Source organism: Callorhinchus milii, unplaced genomic scaffold, assembly GCF_018977255.1.
Source record: "Callorhinchus milii isolate IMCB2004 unplaced genomic scaffold, IMCB_Cmil_1.0 Scaffold1, whole genome shotgun sequence".
Lineage (NCBI taxonomy): Eukaryota > Metazoa > Chordata > Chondrichthyes > Chimaeriformes > Callorhinchidae > Callorhinchus > Callorhinchus milii.
The window spans coordinates 16,799,896-16,823,924 of record NW_024704742.1 but is presented as its reverse complement, the minus strand read 5'-3'; the positions used below and the strand labels follow the sequence as shown (position 1 = coordinate 16,823,924).

Genomic DNA, 24,029 nt, shown 5'->3' with positions numbered 1-24,029 from the left:
ACTTCAGGTGTAATCTGAAAATGGGCAAGGAGGGATTGAAGCAGAGAGTTACAGAATTCTTGGCATACTGGCTAAAAACACAGCAACTGCTGGTAGAGCGGAGAGGGTGAAGGACAAGCAGAAGGCCGTAGCCAGCTGAGCGAAGTGGTGGGTAGAGGAGTGGGGTGTAAGCAGCTGAGAGAGATAGGGAGGTACCAGTGCATGACGTGATTTTGTACTGTTGAAGAAAACATTTTAATTCTATCAAGTTGCAATTTGGACACGCTCGAATGGGCAGATATTTAAAATTCCAGAGTAGTTGGTTACAGGAGTCCTTTATTATTGCAAACTACATAAACGGTAAAAAAAAAATGCAGCATAGCTTTTCATTTTGTAACACAAATTCAAAATATAAGGTAAATTTTAATCAAAATGAGTTATATAGAATTCATGATTTTCCTTTTGTTCCAGATTCCTGGCAAAATATTTAAAACCAACAATCATTTGTTCTAAATTAACAATAACTGGTGTAAGGTTACTTTAGTAACTACAAACAATGTTGTTTTTTTCAGTTGACAAAGGACTTGAACTCTCAGCTCTGGTAATGCATCAAGGCAGTGGAATTCCAACATGTTCTACACAATCAAATAACATGCTAACATAAATACAGGGTAATTTAGTCTATAGCAAAATTGTTCAAGTGCTAATGCTACACGTGGTAATGGGATACTATAGTCCATACAGTAATTGCCATATCTATTGAAAACTTTTTTTTGTTATTTTTCTCTTAATTCACAGCTCACACTGGTAACAAAGCTTTGATCAGGTGTGCTTAAATATTACCTGAACTCTACCCTTAACACAGAAGGAAAAAAAAATCTATTCCTAAATTTGAAAGGCACATCACGATGTGACTTCTATTTTATTTTCAACTAAGAATTGAAATTATGTACTTTGAGGAGATGATTCAATTTTATGGGGGTTTGGGGGGAGAAGAAAATATCTTTCAGGCAGTCAAGGCATGCACATTCTTAACTATGTTTAGATAGATGTATGGTAAGAATGTTTTGTTGACAATAACTACCTCTCTCTTTCGAAATAGCCGCTTGTAAATTCCACCACATAATCCTGAAGAAACAATATTCGCACAAATGCAAAATTTGACATTTGACTGAGATTTTTTTCACAATGAACTGTGATTATATATTTCAACCGTTACTGACTGTATAAACAGCAACCCTGATATATTAGTACATCAGGTGCTGTGAGAAATGGTTTGAGAGTTAACAACAAAGACACCTTGCAGATTATTTCAGTGAAGAAGACATCTTGAGTTACTGCAATGCAATTTTATGTACAAGGATTGAACACAATTGAAAATAAATTGATTTTCAGAGAAACAAAAAGAACTTTTGAGGTTTTGCCATTTTTTTCCTAGTTGTGATATAATTCTCTTTTCTGGGCTGCCATTTTTCAACTTTGTGTTTGCAAAACTGGCACAGATTACAGGAGCACTGCAGCATTTAGGCAGTAAAAGTTTATTTCAAGGGGACGCACCTATTTCTGGAGTAACCATTTGAGGGTAATTGTACAAAATATACACGCCGACTGAAATAGTTTTTGTTCATTTTTAATGTCTAATAACTCATATGAGATTTCACTATAGAAACGTGCAAAATAGTAAAGTTCGTGACACTTCCAGACTACCATATGTAGCTGCCTACATCATATTCATCATCGTCCTCATCTTCATCATCCTCATTGTCAACTTCATCTTCTTCCTCATCATTGTTCTCCTGCTCATCATCATCCTCATCATCTGACCACTCGTGAAAATCACCGCTACCAAAGTCACCTGATATCTCAATCTCCCCACCTACAAAATAAAGGAAGCTGTTATAAGCATGTTACTTAATTGTGAAATCAGATGGCAGAGGTTCAGAGAATTATACTGATAAGCCTGATAAGCAGAGGTTCAGAGCATTATACTGATAAGAACTGTAGGAAACATGCAAATTGTACTGCTAATCTCTCTATACCTGTAACCAATAAATAATAGAAATCGTATATGGTCAAGTAGGAGGTGTTTCAGTGCGTTGCATTATTGTTCATGTTTGTTTCTACAATGCCGCCCCTTAACCTAACTCCAATTCCCTACTATCTCCCTGCACTCTTTAATATCCTTTCTTCGGATGTGCGTATCTAATTCATCTAATTCAATTGATTTCATGGTAGGTGAGTATGAGGTGAGTGTTGGAAAACCTTATTCCCTAAAACTGAGGGAGCAAGCAGATGGAACACACTTTCAGAGCTACAGTCAAAATATACTTCAGACAGAATCGCCCATTGCCTCTGGAAAGGACCATATGGTTTCATCGGAATGTAAAATAATTGAAAAATTTTCTATAGGATCCAAGTAATTTTCTGGCTAGCGAATGGGAGAAAGGATCATTCAATCCCATAGGGATTAACCCATTCACAGCCATTGGACAATAATGTACATGAGTTTGAACAAGGTGTAATTCAGATGGGATTAGCCTATGGAGAAAAAATGCATTGACGGTTTTATGAAACACCACATTTTATCTCTTTATTTCTGTTATTTCTGCCACTTTATTTCCAAGTTAAAACAAAAAGTCATCCCTGGATAACTATCTTTACATGCAAATCATGTGAAGAAAATCTTGACAAAGCTTTTAGCAAAACAAAAATATAATTTGGCCCATCTCAATGGCTGCTTTCTTGGTTCCAATCTGCCCCAGTGTCTTCACTTCATCTGCCCCAACAGTTTCTCACCCCATGTCTGCAGTCATTTGTGCTAACTGAGCCAGTGCATCAACTTCTGCTTTACCCCTAACTCTGCTTCAAACCGCACATCTGGGTCTTTACCAAAATCACTTTCTTCTATCTCAGGATCATTGCCCCATTTAGCTCCATTTTCCCGGTCTCTATTAACTCTCAGTACCCCAGGTCAGGACAAAGACTCACCCCTCTTTCCTATACTATCTCCTCCAGACCTATTCTTGCACTTTCCAACTATTGTCAATTGCTTGTTCCTAATCCCATCAGTGTCTAAATCTTCAGCTCCTATGAACCTGCTTGCTGTAACTCTCTCCCCAAATCGCTTTTTTCTTGCCTTCAAATCACTCTTAAATATTTCCATGAGAGAAAATTTGGGTCAACCCATTTATATTCTCATTCCTCACTCCTTCACAGTTCTTCCTATTGGTGCTGTGAAGCTCTTCAAGATGTTCACTTTACAAGAAAGTCTCTATTGACGTTGTTGTTGGGGAGAAGAAAAGTATCTAGACATATTTGCACAAGTAAAACAATTGTCAATTGGTGTTTGTGTAGCACCAAATCAGCCACATCATGTCACGTTATGGAAAACATTAACTGATGCATAAAATAAGTAAACACATTGATTTACAAATTTTATGATATTTCAGCTTAATGAAATATTACCACATGTGACTAAACAAAGGCTTTCAGAAAGATATTGTTTTGGTTTTACTCTATACCACAGTCTGGAGATTCACTTGTCCTTGATCCTCCCATTTCATTTCCATATCGGTCAACACACCAGCATTGTCCCACGCCGCCATGGCATTGGGTTGCTTTATAATAGCCATCTTCATCACAAGTCGGAATGAAAAATCCTAAAATTGCCAAAAGCAGACTATGTGAACATGCATATAAACAGTCACAAATCCAACCCTTCATACACTTCAGTGACCGGTTCGCCCACAACATATACAGTCAATTCACTTTACAGTATATTCTGTGAAGCTCTCACGCCTTTGGCCAACGAACTAGATAACACACTGAATGGCTGAATGATTCATTGCCTGCTAAAAGAAACCTGGCAGATGTAACCTAGTAACTTTAAAATTACAACTAGGTGGTTGATGCATTTTTTTCCAAATGCACCCTCCCCACCACCCACACATACAACATTCTCTGCCAAATGAGATTCCAATACCAATAGATAATGCTGTTTTGTGACATGGCTCAACTGGAAACCTGCTCCAAGTTATAATAATGTCACATAATAACACTCTTACCTACATTACAGATATTTAAAAAGATGTTTATTAGTAAACATTTCAGTTAAGAAGGTGGTGCTAATATGTGTAATATTTCTACTTTGATATGATATTTGGAATAGAAAATAAAGCAAAACCGCAACTTAAAGGTGACAGAATGGGCTGGGATGTGCTCCAGAAACAGAACACAATTGTTAGCTCAGAACATTATAATGTTGTATCTTGATTTATTTATAGGAAACATACTAAATTTCAGATCACCAATGTATCATAATCTAAAGTTTCCACTTTGTGTGCAAGATTCCGGTGATCTATGCACATCATAAAGTTATTGGATCCATTCATATGGCCACGGGAACATCTCCAGTGACACTGTTTAAGTTAGCTCCACTATGTGGCCCCATAACATAAAAGGCAGTTTCCAGCTGGAGTCACTATCACCAGACGTCTCGAGCCACAGGACTGGCCTGAATTCTCATTGATTATTTCACTGGCATTTGCTCACCTGCAATAGGCTTTGATCTAATTTTCCTGCAGATTTTACCTTGTCATAACTGCTCTGACAATGATTCATTTGCAGCCTCATCCCACTCTATCATAGGCTTTCAATATTCCAACTTTGATTTCATGACATATCTCAGCTTTGTTTGTGGTGTGACTTTGATGCATGGTGTTTCTCTCCTTAATTCCCATTCCAGGGAAACTCGTAGGCGTTATCAGTGAGTCCCAGTCTACTTTACCCAGCTGTTTGACTCTGTAACACAACAGGACTTGATCACTCAAGGTATGATCATTCCAAGAGATGCATGGAGCCTTCAACCTATGTTTGACAGAGATAAGGTCTTCTGTTTGGAATCAGAAGTTTAACAAAGACATGACACATTTAAGTGATGGGTCAGTCATAGTGATGACCTTCCCCCTTATCACTGTCTCTCAGCCATCATGTTAGATCTCTCCCAAGAGCACTCAAGACACAGAAGGCATATGCCACCATCCCAGATTTTGTTGCTGCTCACATATCAATTAAGATTTGACCAGTATAAAAATCATATTCCTTATGCTGTAACCAGTAAATAAAAACATGGTACTGTCCTTTTTTATCAGCTTGATATCAAGCAACCAGGGTTAACACTTACTGTGCTTCTAAGTTTCCAGTATTAGCTGCTGAGAACTTACAAGCGCAGAATATTTATTTCACTATTCTCCATCTCTCGCTGCTAATAAGAGCATTTTGCACTTTTGATTCTTCAATTTCCTCCCCACCTTTGCTACCTCACACAAATTGCCATTATTAAAGGGTGAGCTGGGTGGATTTAAACATTTAATCTGTCAGATATTATTAATAGTGAAAAATGCACAAAAAGCTTGAAGGTATATTTATTATTAGTGGTAACCAATTATTGCATAATGGAAAGAATATCTAGGTCACCTATTTTACAGTGTAATATGCCACTTTTATGTTTTTAGACTAAGGAGGTTATTACGCTCCATTTTCTAACTAGCAAAATCCCATTGAAAGTGCGTATCAAAGGAACGAGGACACTAAGTGAATCGAGAAGAATGACTCCTTAAATTTTTGATTACATTTTAAATTTTTCACTTCTATCCACTATATCACTCTATTACATTTGCTGCCAATGTTGCTAATTATGAATTGTGCTTAAGGGATCGAGTATTACGGCTTTCATCTTCATTCTATCTAAGGCATCTTGACAGGAAATTACAATGACTTAAATTGGTCAAAGATCACAGACAATTATGCTACGTAATTGACTCAGATGTCTCTTTTCGCTGCATCATAATTGCCCATGAATTTCAACTTTCAATGCAATTCAAACTGACAAGATCTCCTGGATAGAGTGAATAGATGACAAAACTAATAGATGACAAAACTAATACATGAGCAATGAGAATCTGTATCCAGAAGAGGATAAACTGAATTATCTAGCAGAGAAGGCACAGCAGACAACCTTCTCTACTCGCCTGGTTGATGAAATAAACAGTGAGAATTGGGCATGTTAGACAATGTAAGAGATTTGAATTCCAGGATGTGTTTGTTAACCAGGGCAGCAAGTAGCTATGGTGCTACAATTCACTTCAGTGTCCCTATATCTGTGACAATGATCTGACCTCTAATTGTGGCTGTGTCTCTTTTGAAATGATCAACATCCATCCATCTCCAGATGGCCTGGTCAAGATCAGAGACTCACCATGTTGCCAATTCGGGGTATGGTCCCAAATCCCACCACTCTAAGGTTCAATGGATTGGTGAGTCAGTTGAGTAAAGCACTTCAACTGTGGAGTTTTTATGGATTTGCAGACACAATCAAATAGAGCTGAGGTTTCTTCAACAATAACAAAGCATTTATAACTATAGAACATAGCAGCACAGGCAACCTTCAACGTTTAATGTTTTCTTGAGTTGGCTTGAGGCCATGCACTAGTTATGTAAAATAATCTGAATGTCAACTAGCAATTTGTTCTTTGAGCGTCGATGATGTTGACACACAATATTTTTACTGATTGGATTAATTTAACGAATAGCTGGCGTGAACCATACACAGGAGACAGGTACTGAATTGACACACAATCCTAAATTGATTGACTCTCCCATGTTGTGTTTATGCTCAGGTTTATCCAGTTAATTATATACATAAAATATATTTAGGGCATGGTCAGTGTGATCCCAAAACAAATTGCCCTGAAGCACTGGTCAATTTAAAATCTACTCCAAAATCATCTCTGATTTTGCTGCTGAGATCCTGATCCACGCTTTCATGACATCTCGGCTTGACTACGCCAACTGCCTGCTCATGGACTTCCCGACTTTTTCCTCCGCAAGCTGCAGATTATTCCGAACTTAGTAGCTTGTATCCGCTCCCGCAACAGGCTCTGGGAAGCTGTCACCCCTGTTCTTGCCTGGCTTCATTGGTTCCCCATTCCTCAGAAAATCAAGTACAAAACCCTTGTTCTTACCTTCAAGGCACTCCACGGTCTTGCTCCCCACTACCTCTCTGACCTCATAACCCCATATCAGCCTATCCACTTGCTCCGCTCGTCGGACACTGGCCTGCTTCAGGTCCCCTCCACTTCCCGCCCTACCATTGTTGGTCGGTCATTCAGGATCTCTACTGCCACACTTTGGAACTGCATCCCACAATCCCTCACCTCCTCTCTTGCCTCCTTCAAGTCCCACCTGAAGACCTTCCTCTTTGATGATGCCTTCTGCCACCCTCCCACCCCCAGCCCCAACCCCATCCCCTGGCCCTCCTCCCCTTCTGACTCCAACTCCCAGCTCAGGTCCAAAACCCTTGTTTGTCCAGTGCCCTGGGACGTCTTTCTGACCTGAAGGGTACTATACAAGTATAATTTGTTGTTGTTGTTGACAGATTTTTAGGTAAGAACTTTTTATCATTACNAAAAAATGAATTAACAATATTAAGAAACAACATAGTTCTGCAATTAGTTGCATGAGTGCAGCACTATAGTCCATGCCCATTGTGAGTGGATGAGAAAAGTACAAATCAGACTTCTCACTTCACATCACTCTACATCACTTTGGTACCAGAAGGCACGATGACATAAATATTCACTGATTTTCATAATTTAGACTTTCTGAGTGAAGGAATGTCTTCTCATTTTAATGCACTGTATGACAGCATTTCCAGCATAATGTCTTGAGTAAATTTCTGTGTACCAATGTGTTGTGGGAACAAATACTCCATTTGTATTAATTGAGTGACTCAAGATGAAATGTTACAAGCAGTGCTGTCAGTGATTTGCTGCTTCAATATAAGGAAATGCATAGTGCATAGTTGAAGAACATGGCTTTTTATCAGCTACTTGTAAAGAGGTACATATCTTTATAACACATTAACAAAATACAGTAGTATGATTCAGCCAAAAATACTAATACCTGATCAAATAATAATAAGAATAATTCTTGCATTTGATATAGTGCTTTTCACATCTTCTAGATGTCTCAAAGCGCTTCACAGAATATACTGTAAAGTGAATTGGCTGTATAATGCGGGGCGAAACGAGGAAGCCAATTGCGCACAGCAGTGTCCCATGGAGAGTCATGGATTGAAGTGACCAATTTATTATTGTTTTTTATCTTGAAGGATTATTATCCAGGCGTGTGGAGTGAGGAAATTTGCCCACGGTTTCTCCCTGCTGGGAATTGAACCCAGGTCTCTCGCTTGCGAGGCAACTTCTCGAACCACTGAGCTACAGGAATCCACGAATAATATCTTCCCTCTTGTTTTAAACAATACACGAGCCACTCTATTTAAAGGTCAAATATATATACAACTATTCCAAGAGCCAAATGCAGTACTTAACCTTGAATCTCGCTGTTCAGAAAATAAATGACCTACCAGAACAGAAATGTTAAAAAGACACAGAAAAAAGATGCTAATGTGAAGTGTTACTTTACAATAATTGGAATATTATCAATATAATTATTAATGTCAATAAATAACAATGGCTTATTTCTTAAACATTATGTACATTGTTGACTTTATACGATGAGTCTAAAGAAGATCAAATGCTCACCTAGGAGTTTTTTTCCTTTTTGTTGCCTTTGAATATTGTTTAGTTCCGTCTGGCAGGGAGGATCTGAAATGAGTTCAACCAGTCAAGTGAAAGGGTTCCAGATGAGAAAAGATTGAAAGTGCTGTGATTAATCTACTTAATGCCTGTGATATACAACTCCTTTTTCCTTCGACTTCCAGAACATGCTTATATTCCTATTGTTGAGACACTGGGCTACAATGAGTACAATAGAACAATAGCGTGAATAGACAGGAGAAATCGCAGGGCTTTGGATCATGAATATTGGGTGAGGATTTCTAAGATAACTCTTAAGCACAGTTACAACTTTTACACATCATTTTTTATGCAAAAGACCTATTAATTGCTGGAAAAAGAAAGTATCTGAATCTAATGGATCTGATTGTAAAACAGAGTAAAATTTTTACATCTGCTTATTCTGTGCATTTTATAAGCAACGCTTTCAATTGGATTTCAAAGACTTAAAACTCCTTTAACTAGTAAAATTGAATCTAAGCTAATCTTTCTGCTAATATAATAATAACACTCCTTGCATTTGATGTAGCACCTTATCATGTCTTCGAGACGTGAATTGACTGTATATCTTGTGGGCGAAATGCTGCAGCCAACTGCTCACAGAGGTGTCCCACTTAACAGTCGTGGATTGAGTGACCAAATTATTATTATTATTAATTTTTTTAAAAAAAATTGAAATGATTATTACCACCAGAAAACTATGCTGAGGGTGTGATATCATTTTTATACAGACTTTCTGTAACTGGAGAAAGTGTCAAATTTGAAGGCTTCGCCACAGTTACATTGTCTTTGCATTTCTAGAGGGGTGCATAGGGCAAAAACAAAATCACATTTTGTGTGTGTAAAAGTCATTTGAAATTTAGAAATGTAAAAAGCATTAAGAGATATGGAAAGAGAGCTGGAAAGCAGGATTAATAAATAACAACAACAACAACATTACATTTGTATAGCGCCTTTCATGTCGGGAGGACGTCCTAAGGTGCTGGACAACCAGTGTTTCGAACCCAAGCTGGGCGTCGAGATTGGGGAGGGTGGAGGGCAGGGGGGGGAAGGAGGGTGTTGAAGGCACGCTTGAAGAGGAGTATCTTGAGACGTGTCTTCAAGGAGGCAAGGGAGCGGGTGAGGCGGAGGGACTGCAGGATGGAGTTCCAGAGTGTGGGGGCAGAGAGGCTGAAGGCCTGCCCGCTAATGATGGGGCAGGCAAGGCAGGGGACATGAAGCAGGCAGGAGCCGTCGAGCGGAGGTAACGGGCAGGTTGATAAAGGGTTAGGAGGTCACAAAGGTAGAGGGGAGCAAAACCATGGAGGCTTTGAGGGTGAGGATCAGGATCTTGAACTGTATCCTCAGTGTGATGGGAAGCCAGTGGAGTCAGACAAGAATGGTGGTGATAAGGTTGCGGAGCCTGGTGCGGGAGAGGACAAGGAGTGCAGAGTTCTGGATGATAAGGGGTGCTTTGGAAAAACAGCATAGACACAATGGCCTCTTCTTGGCAGAAAATGTCTGTTTTGGGACATTGCTGTGTGAAACTTGCCTGTCATGTTCGAAATACACAATTGTTATACTTTACATTAAGATTTGTGAAGCATTTTGAGATGTATTGTTGTTATGAAAGATGCTATATCAAACGCAAAGATAAATATTATCTGTCTGTGTATTTTTGTGAACTGAGCTACACAAATAATACTTGTGTATGTTGGGATGTGCACCTGAATATTTCAATCAGGCCTTTTCCCCATTCTGTTACTTTTAGCTGTAATGAAAAGCAATATAACCAGTGGTTTAAGGCACAACACCTTTGAAGTATTCTTTTTGTGCTTATCTTTCATTCAGTTTTGTACAGCTAGAACTTCACAGGGTCATGAATGATTTTTTTTATTTCTTCAACAAAGACACCTCTGTGTGAAAAACACTGTGAAGTTGTGCTATGTTTCCAAAATAACAACACTGCCTCCACTTATCTGAAAGATAAATAAAGAACCACATCAAAGGTCTTGTGCCTTGAAGTGACAAATAAACAACAGATGGTTTGCTCATTTCAAGCTTGAATATTTTGAATGCAGCACATCTAATCTAAAACCTGGTGGCAGCAAATGTTTTAGCGCAAGCACCTTATTTATTTTGTTTCATTAACTAGAAATAAGTAGCTGCAGCAATGAAAATCAACAGACATTACTAGACTCCACGACCCTATCACCCTCATCCTCGCCAGGCTCCACTGGCTCCCCATCACTCAGAGGATACAGTTCAAAATCCTGGTCCTCACCTTCACAGCTCTCTACGGTCTTACTCCTCCCTACCTCTGTGACCTCCTAACCCTCTACCAACGTGTCCTCTCCCTCAGCTCAGCGGGTCCGGCCTGCTTCACTTTGCCCGCCTCGCCCGCCCCACTATTGGCGGCTGGGCCTTCAGCCTCTCTGCCCCCACCCTCTGGAACTACATCCCACAGTCCCTCCACCTCACTCTCTCTTGCCTACTTCAAGACTCGTTTCAAGACCCTCCTCTTCGACCGTGCCTTTGGTCACCCTCCTACACCTACCCCACTGCCCTCCTGAACCCAACCACCAGCTCAGGGGCGGATCCTTGACTGTTCAGTGCCTTCGGACGTCCTCCTGACATGAAAGGCGCTATACAAATGTAAGTTGTTGTTGAATGCTTTAGAATGCTTCGACAGGTCACCCTTACAATCTAACTTCACAAGATCACAAGTGAGGTTCAGATGAAGAAGATCCTTCAAACCTGTCTAATCCAATCCTTCCAGAATACTCATCCTATTATCCTCCCATCACAGAGTCAAGCTTTTTTTTAATAACTGGGGAAAGAGCAGGGGAATGAGAGTAATTGAACAGCTCTTTCAAAAGGCCAGTACAGGCACAGTGGATGAATGGGCTCTTTCAGTGCTGTTGGATTCTAGGATTTTAACTGCAGCTTCCTGGCTTCAACCACCTTCCTGGCAACCTTTTTCCAGTGATTAATTACCCTTAGACTAAAGAATTTTTTTTCCCCAATATCTCTCCTGAAATTCTCCTATGCATCTCTAATCCTATTTCCTCTTGTTTTACCATATTCGCACATCCTAAATTATTCTTCTGGATTCACTTTTCCAATCCCATTTAAAATGTTATATACCTCCATAACCTCTCCTCTGAGTCAGCTTCTCTCAAGATTGAAAATCCGTAGCTTGTATAATTATTGCTCATAGATCATTTCTTTAACACTTGAGAACATCCTCGCTGCTCTCCTAGACATTGCCTCCACTAATTTGATACTGCAAAATGTAGCAATATTTTAAATAAAAGATGAATTTGTCAGCTCATGTGCTGTTCTGGGTTGTGAAGAGCAGCCAGATTGAAAGTATATCCCCTTGAAACTATTTAACAGGTACAGCAGGGAGTTTCTCTTGGTGTCCTGGCAACAATCCCCCAGATAAAATTAGTTATTCACTTCATGGCCTTTTATGGGCCATTGATGTGCACAAATTAGTGCCATATTCACCCACAATAAACTGTAACTACACATAATAATATAATAATCCTGCATTTGATGCAGCACCTGATCACAATGTCGAGACATTGCAAATCACTTCAAAGGATATACTATACAGTGTAGTGACTGTATTTTGTAGGCAAACGCGGCAGCTGATTTGCATGCAGCAAAGTCCCAAATCATGAAGTAAATCACCAAGTGAAGTGAATCACGTGTTTTAGTTATTGGAACTGAAGAGAAGCTGGAGATGGAGAGTGAGAGGAAGCATGAGCTGGTTGCAAACATTTGGCACAGCAAATCTGACTGCGGAACTCTGCCAGTGTTTACACCACACTCAACCATCATAAAATTCAGAAACAAGGAATTGAACCAAAAAATGTTTGGCTTGTTTTGGAATGGTATAAGTTTGTGTTGTTCGCAGTTGAAACCCAGAGCTGAATTTTCCCCCCCTCTACCTTGGCTGCCAACAGCAACTCAGAAATATTCTATTTTCATTTTCTGAGATTATTTTGGCAGCACTGAATGATAGAGTGGCAATGTGTTAAAGAAAATACTACAGTATTCATGGTGAGAGCATGCATACAAATAGCATGAAAATAAACACATCACACTGTATACTTCTACCTCGCACTTTTCACTGAGTTATCATTAAATAGAATGGTTTCAGGTGATTGAAGCCAGAGTTGAACAAGGTCAGTTTATGTCTATTTATGCTCCCTTTGCATAACAGTGGTGCTAACTGACAATTCTGAGTTCAGCAGTAACATACAAATAGAATGGCAGCAGTCCATTGCTTGCCTGTACTAATCTTAAAGGAGAGGAGGCCAGGAGATACACCTATTATCAGGCAAGAAAACTTCCATTTATATAGCACACTTCACACAGGGTAACTTCCTAGAATGCTTGACAATGGAGGAGCACGACACTGAGCCGGGGGGAGGGGAGGTGACCGTAAGCACGGTGGAAGAGGAACGTCTTCAGGCACGACCTGAAGATGGGGAAGGAGGGGGCAAGGTGGAGGGATTAAGTGTTCCAAAGTTTTGGTACTTAAGAGGCAACTTTGTCCCAGCCTTTCTCATTGCTCTTCTGTTACAGTCCAATCCCATAACAAGACAGTATTTTGTGGGTCCTTAAAATGAGCTTTTTACTGGGTGATATATAATGCATATCTCCAGACCCCTCTATTCGCTACTCTCTTAATGCATGAGAACCAGGAGGTTTGTATTATTTACGTTTGTTGCAAATAGAAAACAAACTGCATTTTAATTTAAATTTATTTTAAAATTGGCGGAAAACAACTTTGCTGACATCAAGCAGGTTTTGCAAAGTCATGTATAAATCATGAAAAGCTCCTGTAACATTGAACAGATAAGTCACCATGTTTTAAAATGAAAAACATTTAATAGCACGCCATTATTCCTTCGCTCTCTCACCTTGATGTCTCTGGAAGCAGTAGCACCATTCGTTGTTGGAAATCCTACCATCTCTGTAGGTGTCACACGAGTTGAAAAACGGTTTCATGCATTGGTCATGCTTGTCAAAATAAATGCTTCTCAGCTCTGACTGATCAAGCAGCAGGTCATAGTTTGTATCTAGTCTGTTGAACATCCAACCAAGTGAATCCTTGCAAATGGGCAGAATACTGGTGTCAAATCCTGAGGAACAGAGGGCAAATGTCAAGTGATCTTTTTAGAAAGTAAAACCTGTTATACGTCGCTGCTTACATACTATAATCGGACCTTGTTATATTGTGCTCCAATATATTTCAGTTCCAGTTATACACAGTTGCATGTGGAACAGCCATGTACTGGGAGTCCAGTACATTTCCAGTTTTCAGCACAGTAGGAGCTGATAACTGTTGTAAACCTGGTGAGGGCAGTTGTCGGCTTGCTGTGTGAATGCACAGCCAGGTTCAGTGATATCATTGATGATCTGATGTCCCAGGAAGCACTGGCCACTCTATAGCACCAGCCTTTATAACATGGGGTCATCTTTTTTTGGACTTAAACCACTGCGTTATATATAATACTACTACTACTAATAACAATAGTAATCCTCGCATTTGATATAGCGCTTTTCATGTCTTCTAGATGTCTCAAAGCGCTTCACAGAATATGCTGTAAAGTAAATTGACTGTATATTTGTGGGCGAAACGCAGCAGCCAATTGCGCACAGCAGTGTCCCACAAACAGTCGTGGATTGAAATGACTAATTTATTATTGTTTTTATATTATGTTTTATATATCATGATATCTGATTGTAATAGTAGGTTATTTAGATCACATCAAATATATCATCATTGTGAGCACTCAAAATGCCTTAGGAATTCAGTGATTAAAAATGTGCTTTGGTGAAGTACACCTGGGAGTGAGAAGAATGGTTATGTAACTTAACTGAGGTGCCACGATCATTGTGGTTGTGTTTACTTTTTCCACAGTAATAAAGGAAGACTCTTCTAGCAGGTCAAACTGATATGGATATTATTTATAATCTACATTAATCTGAACTACAATATGTACTGACTTCACACCTCCCCATTTAAAATGAAATCTGTTCAAATACGCCTTGCTGATTTAGTGCTGTCTCTGCCTTCTGTCAATTAATTCTACCTTACCAAGAAAGTTGAAAGGATCGCTAGATAAAGCTGCTAACAAGTAAGTGGATATTGGAGATGCTGTGATTAAACAGATTGATGGGGTGTAGGTTTGTATTGGCTATCTTATGTTGCAGAGAGCCCAACTGAGTTGTGTACTATATGAACAACAACAACAAATTACATTTGTATAGCGACTTTCACATCAGGAGGATTTCCCAAGGTGCTGGACAGTCAGGGATCTGCGCCCGAGCTGGTGGTTGGAATCAAGAGGGGTGGAGGTGACCGAAGGCACGGTCAAAGAAGAGGGTCTTGAGACAGGTCTTGAAGGAGGCAAGGGAGGGGTGAGGCAAAGGAATGGATGGAGTGTGGGATGGAGTTCCAGAGGATGGAGGCAGAGAGGCTGTAGGTCCACCCGCCAATGGTGGGCAAGGCGGGAGACTTGAAGCAGGCCAAAGTCTGCTGAGTGGACAGTTTAGTAGTGGGTTAGGAGATCAGAGACTTAAGGAGGAGCAAGGCCTTGAAAACGGCTACATAAGTTGTTACTGTTGGCATTGAGAGGAAGCTCCGAGGTTAATGAAAATCAATGGAAGGGTCACTTGAAGGCTTTTCCTGTGCATCTCTCAGCAGCCGGTATAGAGAGACCTATTTGAGAACATGCCACTCACCTGGTCTCTCAGCCACAGCTGGCATGTGCCTCGGGGAGACTATGGAATAGGAAAGAAACAGAGAGCATCTTAGCCTTGTGGAAAACGATAACTTCAATATTACAATATTACCATCTAGAGACATTTTGGACAAGTTTTAATCTGTCATCCTCCCACTATCGGTGTCTTCAGTTATCTACAGTTGATTTCGAAATTTAAATAAAAAACGAGAAAGGGGCCAATCCTGGATGATGGATTAAAATGAACAAATGATCTGAATATGCTCTAAACAAAAAGATTTTAATGAATCTGAATAGACATCTTCTGATAACTTGACAAATGTCACACTGACTCACAGGATTTCTACTCCAAAAGTACAAGACACTGGAGGGTGGTCCCATGATCCCAGCATATGAGATCACACTATCACTATCACTATCATCTTGTTCATTATAATCAGTATAAAAGACAAGTATCTAATTGGTTAAAAATAAAGGTCAAATCTAAAATGTTGAGAGTGTGCATAACAGAATCTGATCAACACTATAGATCTTCTTTTTAAGCCAATGAGACAGCAAAATGAATTTTATAACCTGAGTAGCTCACACAAAAGTGTAGAATTGATATGTTTTAATAAATCTTATATGAATTAATTAAAGAGCCAGAGATCAATTCCACTTGGATTTCACAATTGGAAAATTGTTTATAAACAACTTTTTGCCTTTAACACATACATTTAATTTTTATCACTTCATCCCAAGACATAAGATAATAAGATAATAAGAATGGCATTCTTCCTCACTGTTTAGCTGACCGTACTTGAAAATAATAATAATCCTTGCATTTGATAGAGCGCTTTTCACGTCTTCTAGACGACTCAAAGCGCTTCACAGAATAGACTGTAAAGTGAATTGACTGTATATTTGTGGGCGAAATGCAGCAGCCAATTGCGCACAGCAGTGTCCCACAAACAGTAGTGGATTGAAATGACCAATTTATTATTGTTTATTTTCTTGAGGGATTATTATCAGGCGTGTGGAGTAAGGAAACTTGCCCAAGGTTTCACCCTGCCAGGAATCAAACCCAGATCTCTTGCTTGCAAAGCGAGTGCTTTAACCACTGAGCCAACATATTCTTCCTGTTTGCAATTTCATTTTCAAAAGACCCACTTTTAAAGCTGGCAGGTTTATTGCAATGTTAAAATGGATCATTTCTAAACTGATGTTATCATTACGGCTTTATGTTCTCTTGGAAGTTGTCCTTATTAACTCCCCTGGGATATTAAAAACTCTGGGGGAGAGTCCATGAACATGCAAGGAGCAAAAGGACTGTTGGAATAATGCTTGGTTCATATGGCCTTTGCTCATTTGGAATTTCTTTGCTGCTTAGTCACAAGCAAAGACCCATTTTAATTAAAAAATCAGATTTAAAGAAGCCCTTTTCTATTTAAAAAATAATAAAAACCCATTTTAATTTTCAAAAATCAGACTTAAAGAAGCCCAGATTTAAAGAGCAGACAGACAAAAAAACGTAATGCAATGTTTTATTTGCTCCTAGATTTCTGCGTGTGGAGGTGGAAGGAGGGTAGTTATCCTCATTGATATGCAATGGGTATATCACAGAATTCCACCTATGATATATTTTACCCAGCAATAGCAAGCAATAAGCACATAGAACTGTACACCAGTGGAAAAGAACATTTTGGTACATCTGGACACTCTTCTGTCTCTTGCACCCTCAATAACTACAATATCAGCTGGTGGAAAAAAGCTACAAACAATCTCTCCAAAGCAGTAAATGACTGCTGTCTGTTGTTAAATGGAAACCATTCATCTTGAAAGCTCTTTGAACAATGTAATGACATAGGTCCTCTGATTCTTCCAGCAGGTGCCATAATATTATGTCAGTACCCACCAAATCAAAGCTGTTTCAAAGAGCCATTTTGTTTGTTTTGGATTTTGTTCCTCCCTCTTCTGTGACAGTTATACCATGTTTACAATGGTAAATGGAAACTAACGCCCCAAAAGCAACAGCAAAGCTGTTCGATTTGCTAGAATAAACATTACAGTTTAAAACTACCTGCATTTATAGACACAAAAACATGGTGTTGTTCATGGCAAATGTGATGGTGCATACTGTGCAGCGAGGTGAGAGATTTAAAGATGTTGACTAAAGGCACTGATTTATTTTAGGAGGCTTTTGAAGGCAGAAAGAGAGGTAGTGAGGGAGACGATATTGGAAGAGAGTTTCAGAGAAAAGGGCATGAAGACTTAGTCACTGATGATGGGCACAAAGTAATGAAAGTAATAGACCTGAGGCAAAAGAGTGGAAGGTACCGACTGCAAAATTAGATTGCACAGGTAGGGTGGAATCAGACCTTGTAGTTACTTGGATACAAGGACAAGGATACTAAAGAAGGATCTTTTGAAATAATGGGAGTCAATGGAGCTTGGCAAGCATTAAGCTTGGGTAAGAAGAAGTTGTTGCAGGGGAGAATTCAGTATTCAGAATTCTGAATCATTTGAGGCTTCTGTGGGTAGAGATCCTACCTGAGTTTAGACTCGCTCTATTAATGTAGCATTTCAGAATTTGCAGAATTTGGGACATTTCTAAATACAGTTTAGTTTTTAATTTTGAAGCTGATTTTATTTAAGTTTTTTTTAAAAAAAACTATGGAAACGGGCATCAAAGTTAAAATTGAATTTAACAATTAGCCTAATTCTGAACACTCTAAAATGCTATGTTAATATACTAAGTCCAGACCCAGGTGCAATTTACATGGACAAGCAGAGTGAAGCCTGAGAGAAGCTAATCATTTGTGTGTGTGTGGGTATGTTGGTGGCGGTGTGCTCAGCTACAAACAAGTGTTTATGTATGGGACAAGAACAAGCACATATAGTGTTCCTGCAATATCACACATTGCACATTTACTCCCAATATGTCATGTTTCTGTTGGAACAATTTAATAAAAAATTCTAACATGCTGCCTGTACTTGCTACCTGTGTCCTTGTCTTGTCTCTCAGAGTATTTATTAACTATATCCTTGTCTCTGAGGGCACTCGTTAACTGTGTCCTTGTGGCATTTCTGCAAGCACTTACTAACTCTATCCTTGTCTTGTCTCTGAAGTCCGCGACTCTTCTTATTGTAGTTTCCATTTTCGTGCAGTACTTTGAACCAGTCCTTTAGTCTGGAGGCAACTTCTCTGAACTCCTTGTCACTGCATTCTGTTCAAAACACAAGACAAGACCATCTATTGAGACATGTGGATGACATTGCAGGAAAAAATCCATTCAAATCGATGGTTATTAAAAGCTCATTTGAAGCTGTGTAAAAAAATTTATTTTGGTCAAGATACCTAATTGCAAAGGCTTGCGGGCAGCTGAACCAAAGCCTTTTTGCCCTGTCAGTTTATTGGAGAAACAAAAATCACTATGGAAAACATTTGAAACTAACCAGACACAAAGTAAAAGAAAACAAGTTAAATTGTAAAAGATGTCATAAGACAATTAGCCAAAATACACACACACATACACAAGGACAATTCTGTAGCTCAGTGGTTAGTCCTGTAGCTCAGTGGTTAGAGCACTCGCTTTGCAAGCGAGAGACCTGAGTTCAATTCCAGGCAGGGCGAAACCTTGGGCAAGTTTCCTTACTCCACACATCTAATAATAATCCCTCCAAAACAAAAAACAATAATAAATTGGTCATTTTCAATTTATGACTGTTTGTGGGACATTGCTGTGCACAATTGGCTGCCGCGTTCGCCCACAAATATACAGTCAATTCACTTTACAGTGTGTTCTGTGAAGCGCTTTGGCACGTCCTCCTGATGTGAAAAGCGCTATATCAAATGCAAGGATTATCATTATTATTATTATTCATTACTTGTAACAACATAGTAGGCATAATTAATTACTCATTTGGTGCCAAGAGACTGAAGAGATGTCATATAAAAACTAATTTAACAGACATCGTAAGGTTAGAGTCCCGCATGCCACAATTGGCTGAATGGCTTTCTTCTGTGCTGTAACTTTCTATATGTCCTAGCTCAGTTGCTAGAAATTTTCCCCATGCGGCAGACGGCAGTGGGTTCAAATCCCACATCAGGAATTTGAGTTCATAGTTTAAGTTGACACTCCAATGCTGTGCTCGAAGTGTGCTGCATTGTCGGAGGTGCTATCCTTCGGATGAGAAGTTAAACAGGCCCCGTCTGCCTGTTCCGGTGATCCTATGGCTCTTTAAAATCTTTTCTGACTGCAAAGAGAAAGGATTTTCTCCAGGTGTCCTGACCAACAATCCTCCTGACCGGATCCAAAATGTGTATTCACTTAATGGCTAATTAAACGACATTGCACATATTGGCTGCCATGTTCACCTACACTAAATAGACAGTCACTATGCTTCACACTGAATCCCATGAAGCTTTTTGTGTTGAGAGCCCACACTTACTAAAACTGAGTTGAGACTGTTGAAGTTCACTTCATATTGGAACCTCACAGTCAGACAAAAAAAGCTTTCAGTCAACAGTGAGGGTTTATATTCACACATGAGTCTCAGAAGTGACAGGTCAGCTTGCTAACCTATTTAATCATGCAGTCTCCCATTATTTTGTTCTCCAGTGATTTAACATGCACTCTCTTTATTCATAGTTAACCTGTGTGAGTCATTTACTGTTACTGTATGGGCAATACTACTACTACAGTCCATGACCAGTGTTGGGTTGTCAAAATCTCCACAGCAGCTGATCATGGACAGTATCCCAGGCTTTCTGAGGTTCAAGGCCTGAATTCACCCTGAATTATCATGCCCAGGTATGTCTCAGATGCCATGGTGTCACCTCCATATGTGGTACATCTCAACAACAAGTGCGAGAGCCCAGTGGGCAGACCACCATTCGTCCATTGAGCGGATATGTCCAAAGAGTGAGTGACGCATCCTCGCTATGTCACTGCACACTGGAGGTAAGCTGGTTTTAGCTGACTCTATGTCATTAATAACACGGCTGAACCAGGGCATTCCAAGAACCCGGCGCTTTGGAAAATAAAAAAATTAGTCACTCAATCCATAACTGTTTGTGGGACATTGCTGTGCACAATTGGCTGCTGCATTTTGCTCACAAAATATACAGTCAATTCACCTTACAGTAAATTTTGTAAAGTGCTTTGAGACGTCTCAAAGATGTCTGTTGGTCTGGATGTCAGTATGGGTAGTACAGCACTGTGGCCTTAGAGTATACCAAAAGTGCGGTACAATTCCAAGATGCACGGATCCTCAGTACATTTACGAGTTGCTGGTTGCAGGCTTCCTGTGCAAAGGCACAGTCAGGTTTGGTGACTCATCCTCATCCTCACCTCATCCTTGTCCTCACCTTTAAGGCCATCCATGGCCTTGCCCCCTCCTACCTCTCAGACCTGCTGACTCCCTACCAACCTCCCCACTCCCTCCGTTCATCGGGCTCCGGCCTTCTCTCCCACCCGACCCGCCCTACCATCGGTGGCCGGGCTTTCAGCCTCTCTTCCCCCACACTCTGGAACTCCATCCCACGGTCCCTTCGCCTCGCTTTCTCCCTTGCCTCCTTCAAGGCCGGTCTCAAGACCCTTCTCTTCGACCGTGCCTTTGGTCTCCCTCCCACCTCTCTACCTTCCCTCATTCCTACCCCACCCCTTCCCCATGCTCGGGCCCCGACACCTGACTGTTCAGTGCTTTGGGACGTCCTCCCGACGTGAAATGTGCTCTATAAATGTAATTTTGTCATTGTTGTGGTGGTGACATCAATGAGCTGCAACCAGGAAGTGCTGACTGGCTGCTGCTCTATAGCATAATCCGTCAAAATGTGGTGTCCAATTATACAGACTCAAGTCATCATGTTACAACGAAATCTGACTGCATCACTTAGGACAGAATTTGGGTTCATTTGCTGTGGCAATCCACCTTTCCGAGAAGTTTCTCCCAAGACATTTTTCTCTTCTTCACTTTCAACTCATGATTGACACTGTTAGAATTTACACTTTTTGTATAATGTTAGAATCATAATAGATGTTGCGAACGGGTTAACTTTTAAGTTAAGTGTGTTGTGGGCAGCTGGACTGAAACTCTCTGCACGTACACGAGATAACGGACTGTCTCAAGGACAGTGTGTTTGTGTGTGTGAGGCACGTACACCCCATGAGGCGTTCATGTGAACCCGGCATGATTTCGACCGGGTGATCTAATGTCTGCACCATGATTGGATGAACATTAGTATAAGAGTTCCGATAACTTTGTGTACGGGGCCGTCCCGGGTCGCGGAGACAAGGATACGGGAGATGGGGCCATCCCGGGCTGCGGAGACAAGGGTACGGAGATGGAAGACTGAGAGCTGGAAACACTAAGACTGAGGATATCAGATGGAAGATTGAAAGCTGTAAGCAACAAGACTGAAAGCATGAAGAATCAAGCTTGTGTGCTGTAAAGACACAGTGTTGAACTCTTGAACTCGAGATATCTATAGTGGTGTTATTCTGTTATAAGATCTGTTGATTGTACCGGCCTTTGGTCTGACCCATTGGGATATTGGGGAATAACAAACAAATAATAATAAAACAGTCTGATATTTGGTTAGAGGAATTAGCATTATTTCCTTACAGATTTGGCTGATTTTATTTTCTAACAACACCATCTTGAAATTGAAGCAAGGGTTCTTTTATTGTAATTGCTAGTCGCTGGAGTTGCTTGTAACTTAATTTGCTTTGTTTAACATTCACTTTTTGTTGTCATAATCTGGTGCAGAACAACAAATCAGATCATGGGGAGAGGTTAGTACAATGGCTCTTAATTTCTGCAGGCCAGAGACTTTATGGTGAACTACTTTTCCAGGGAATGGTACTCCATTCATTTTCAGATTTGAGAAATATTTTGTTTTGTTATTTTTGGTATCTAATTTTCGTGAGTCATTAAAGCATTTATAACTGACGAATCCTGGAGCTAGCAGTATTGTGATCTACCACTCGTGGAAAAGGCTACCCCCTGAGACCCTCACAAAGTCCCTCACATCCTCAAATATACTATCCCTCTGGCATTCCACCTGCAGAGATCCTGAAGCTGCTGTCCAGCTGCTCCGTGATCGCCTCTCCTCCATTTTCAACTCCCTCGTCCCCCTGAAATCCAGGACCATCTCCAAACCCACCCGATCCCCCTGGTATAACATTCATCTCCGCTGCCTAAAAACCCAAACCCGGCTGCTTGAGCGCAGATGGCAGAAAACTGGACTGACAGTTTATCACCAACTGTGGCTCGAGCATCTTCACAGCTACCACCATCTTTTGATGCGCGTGAAAACGGCTTCTACTCCAACATCATCTTGGAATCAAAAAACAATCTCAAAGTCTTTTTTTCCATCACCCACTATCTCCTCCATGCATCCCCTCAGGTCTCCTCAATCTTCACATCCAATGCCAAGTGCAAGGAGGTCATGGACTTCTTTTCATCCAAAATACATAACATCCGCTAAGCAGCCTCATCCTCCTGCCTCTTGTCACACACCACCACCCCCTCTCCATCCCCCTCACCCTCCCCATCATCAGCTCCTACCACGACCCCCATCGTACATTCCTTCCTCCCCATCTCTTCCTCCTCCCTCTCACCCACCATCACCTCAATGAAACCCACCACCTGCTGCCTCGACCCCCTCCCCACCAACTTGCTGGTCACCCAGCTCCCCCTCCTCTGCCCACTACTGGCTGATGTCATCAACCAGTCCCTCTCCTCTGGATCAGTCCCTGCCCCCCTCAAAACTGCTGTCATCACCCTCCTCCTCCTCAAAAAACCTTCCCTAGATCCCTCAAACCCCAACCACTACCACCCCATTTCTAACCTGCCCTTCCTCACAAAAGTCCTAGAATTCACACACCTATCCTCCCATTCCCTCTTCGAACCCCTCCAGTCCGGTTTCCACCCTGCCCACAGTACAGAGACTGCGCTTGTGAAACGCTCAAATGACATCCTCTCTATCTGTGACCAGGGCTCACGCCATCCTCCTCCACCGCCTTTCCTCCGTCATCCACCTCAGCGGACCGCACTCGCCTGGTTCGAGTCCTACCTCACGAACTGCCAGCAGTACATCTGCACAAACGGCTTCTCCTCCCGCTCTCACCCGGTTACTTGCGGGGTACCCCAAGGATCCATCCTTGGCCCCCTCCTCTTTCTGATCTATATGCTCCCTCTTGGGGATATCATCTGCAGTCATGGGGTACACTTCCACATGTATGCAGACGACACCCAACTCTATTTTTCCACCTCACATTGCGACCCCCAGTCCCCTGATGTTCTGTCAGCCTGCCTGTCAGACATCAGGAGCTGGATGAGCGCGAATTTCCTTGAGCTGAATGTTGACAAGACAGAAGCCATACTCTTTGGCTCTCGTCAACGTTTAAATCACATGGTTCTTACCTCCTCTACCTACCCGACCTCCTCCTAAAACTCTCCGACCCCATACGCAACCTAGGCATCAGTTTCGACCCCCAATTATCCTTCCTCCCCCACATCTAGTCCCTCACCAGCACCGCTTTCTTCCACCTCCGACGCATTGCCCGTCTGCGTAAATACCTCACTCCAAAAGCCACTGAAACCCTGGTCCATGCTGTTGTCACCTCTCGGCTGGACTATTCAAATGCCCTCCTCACCAGTACCCCCCCACTATCATTCCCAAAAT

At 40.9% G+C, this 24,029-nt stretch overlaps 1 protein-coding gene across 2 annotated transcripts in view; it reads right to left on the bottom strand.

Moving 5' to 3' along the window:
* Window positions 1–298: 298 nt before the first annotated feature.
* The window catches only part of LOC103177346 (SPARC (osteonectin), cwcv and kazal like domains proteoglycan 3), a 236,502-nt gene continuing 212,771 nt past the window's right edge, over window positions 299–24,029 (bottom strand). For both annotated transcript variants that reach the window (XM_042337572.1, XM_042337576.1), the window contains 6 exons: window positions 18,439–18,564; window positions 15,360–15,398; window positions 13,532–13,753; window positions 8,583–8,645; window positions 3,501–3,638; window positions 299–1,855 (listed from right to left, as the gene is read on the bottom strand). In XM_042337572.1, coding sequence (XP_042193506.1) covers window positions 1,683–1,855; window positions 3,501–3,638; window positions 8,583–8,645; window positions 13,532–13,753; window positions 15,360–15,398; window positions 18,439–18,564 — 761 coding nt within the window. In that variant the 3' untranslated portion in view covers window positions 299–1,682. The remainder of the gene's footprint in view (window positions 1,856–3,500; window positions 3,639–8,582; window positions 8,646–13,531; window positions 13,754–15,359; window positions 15,399–18,438; window positions 18,565–24,029) is intronic.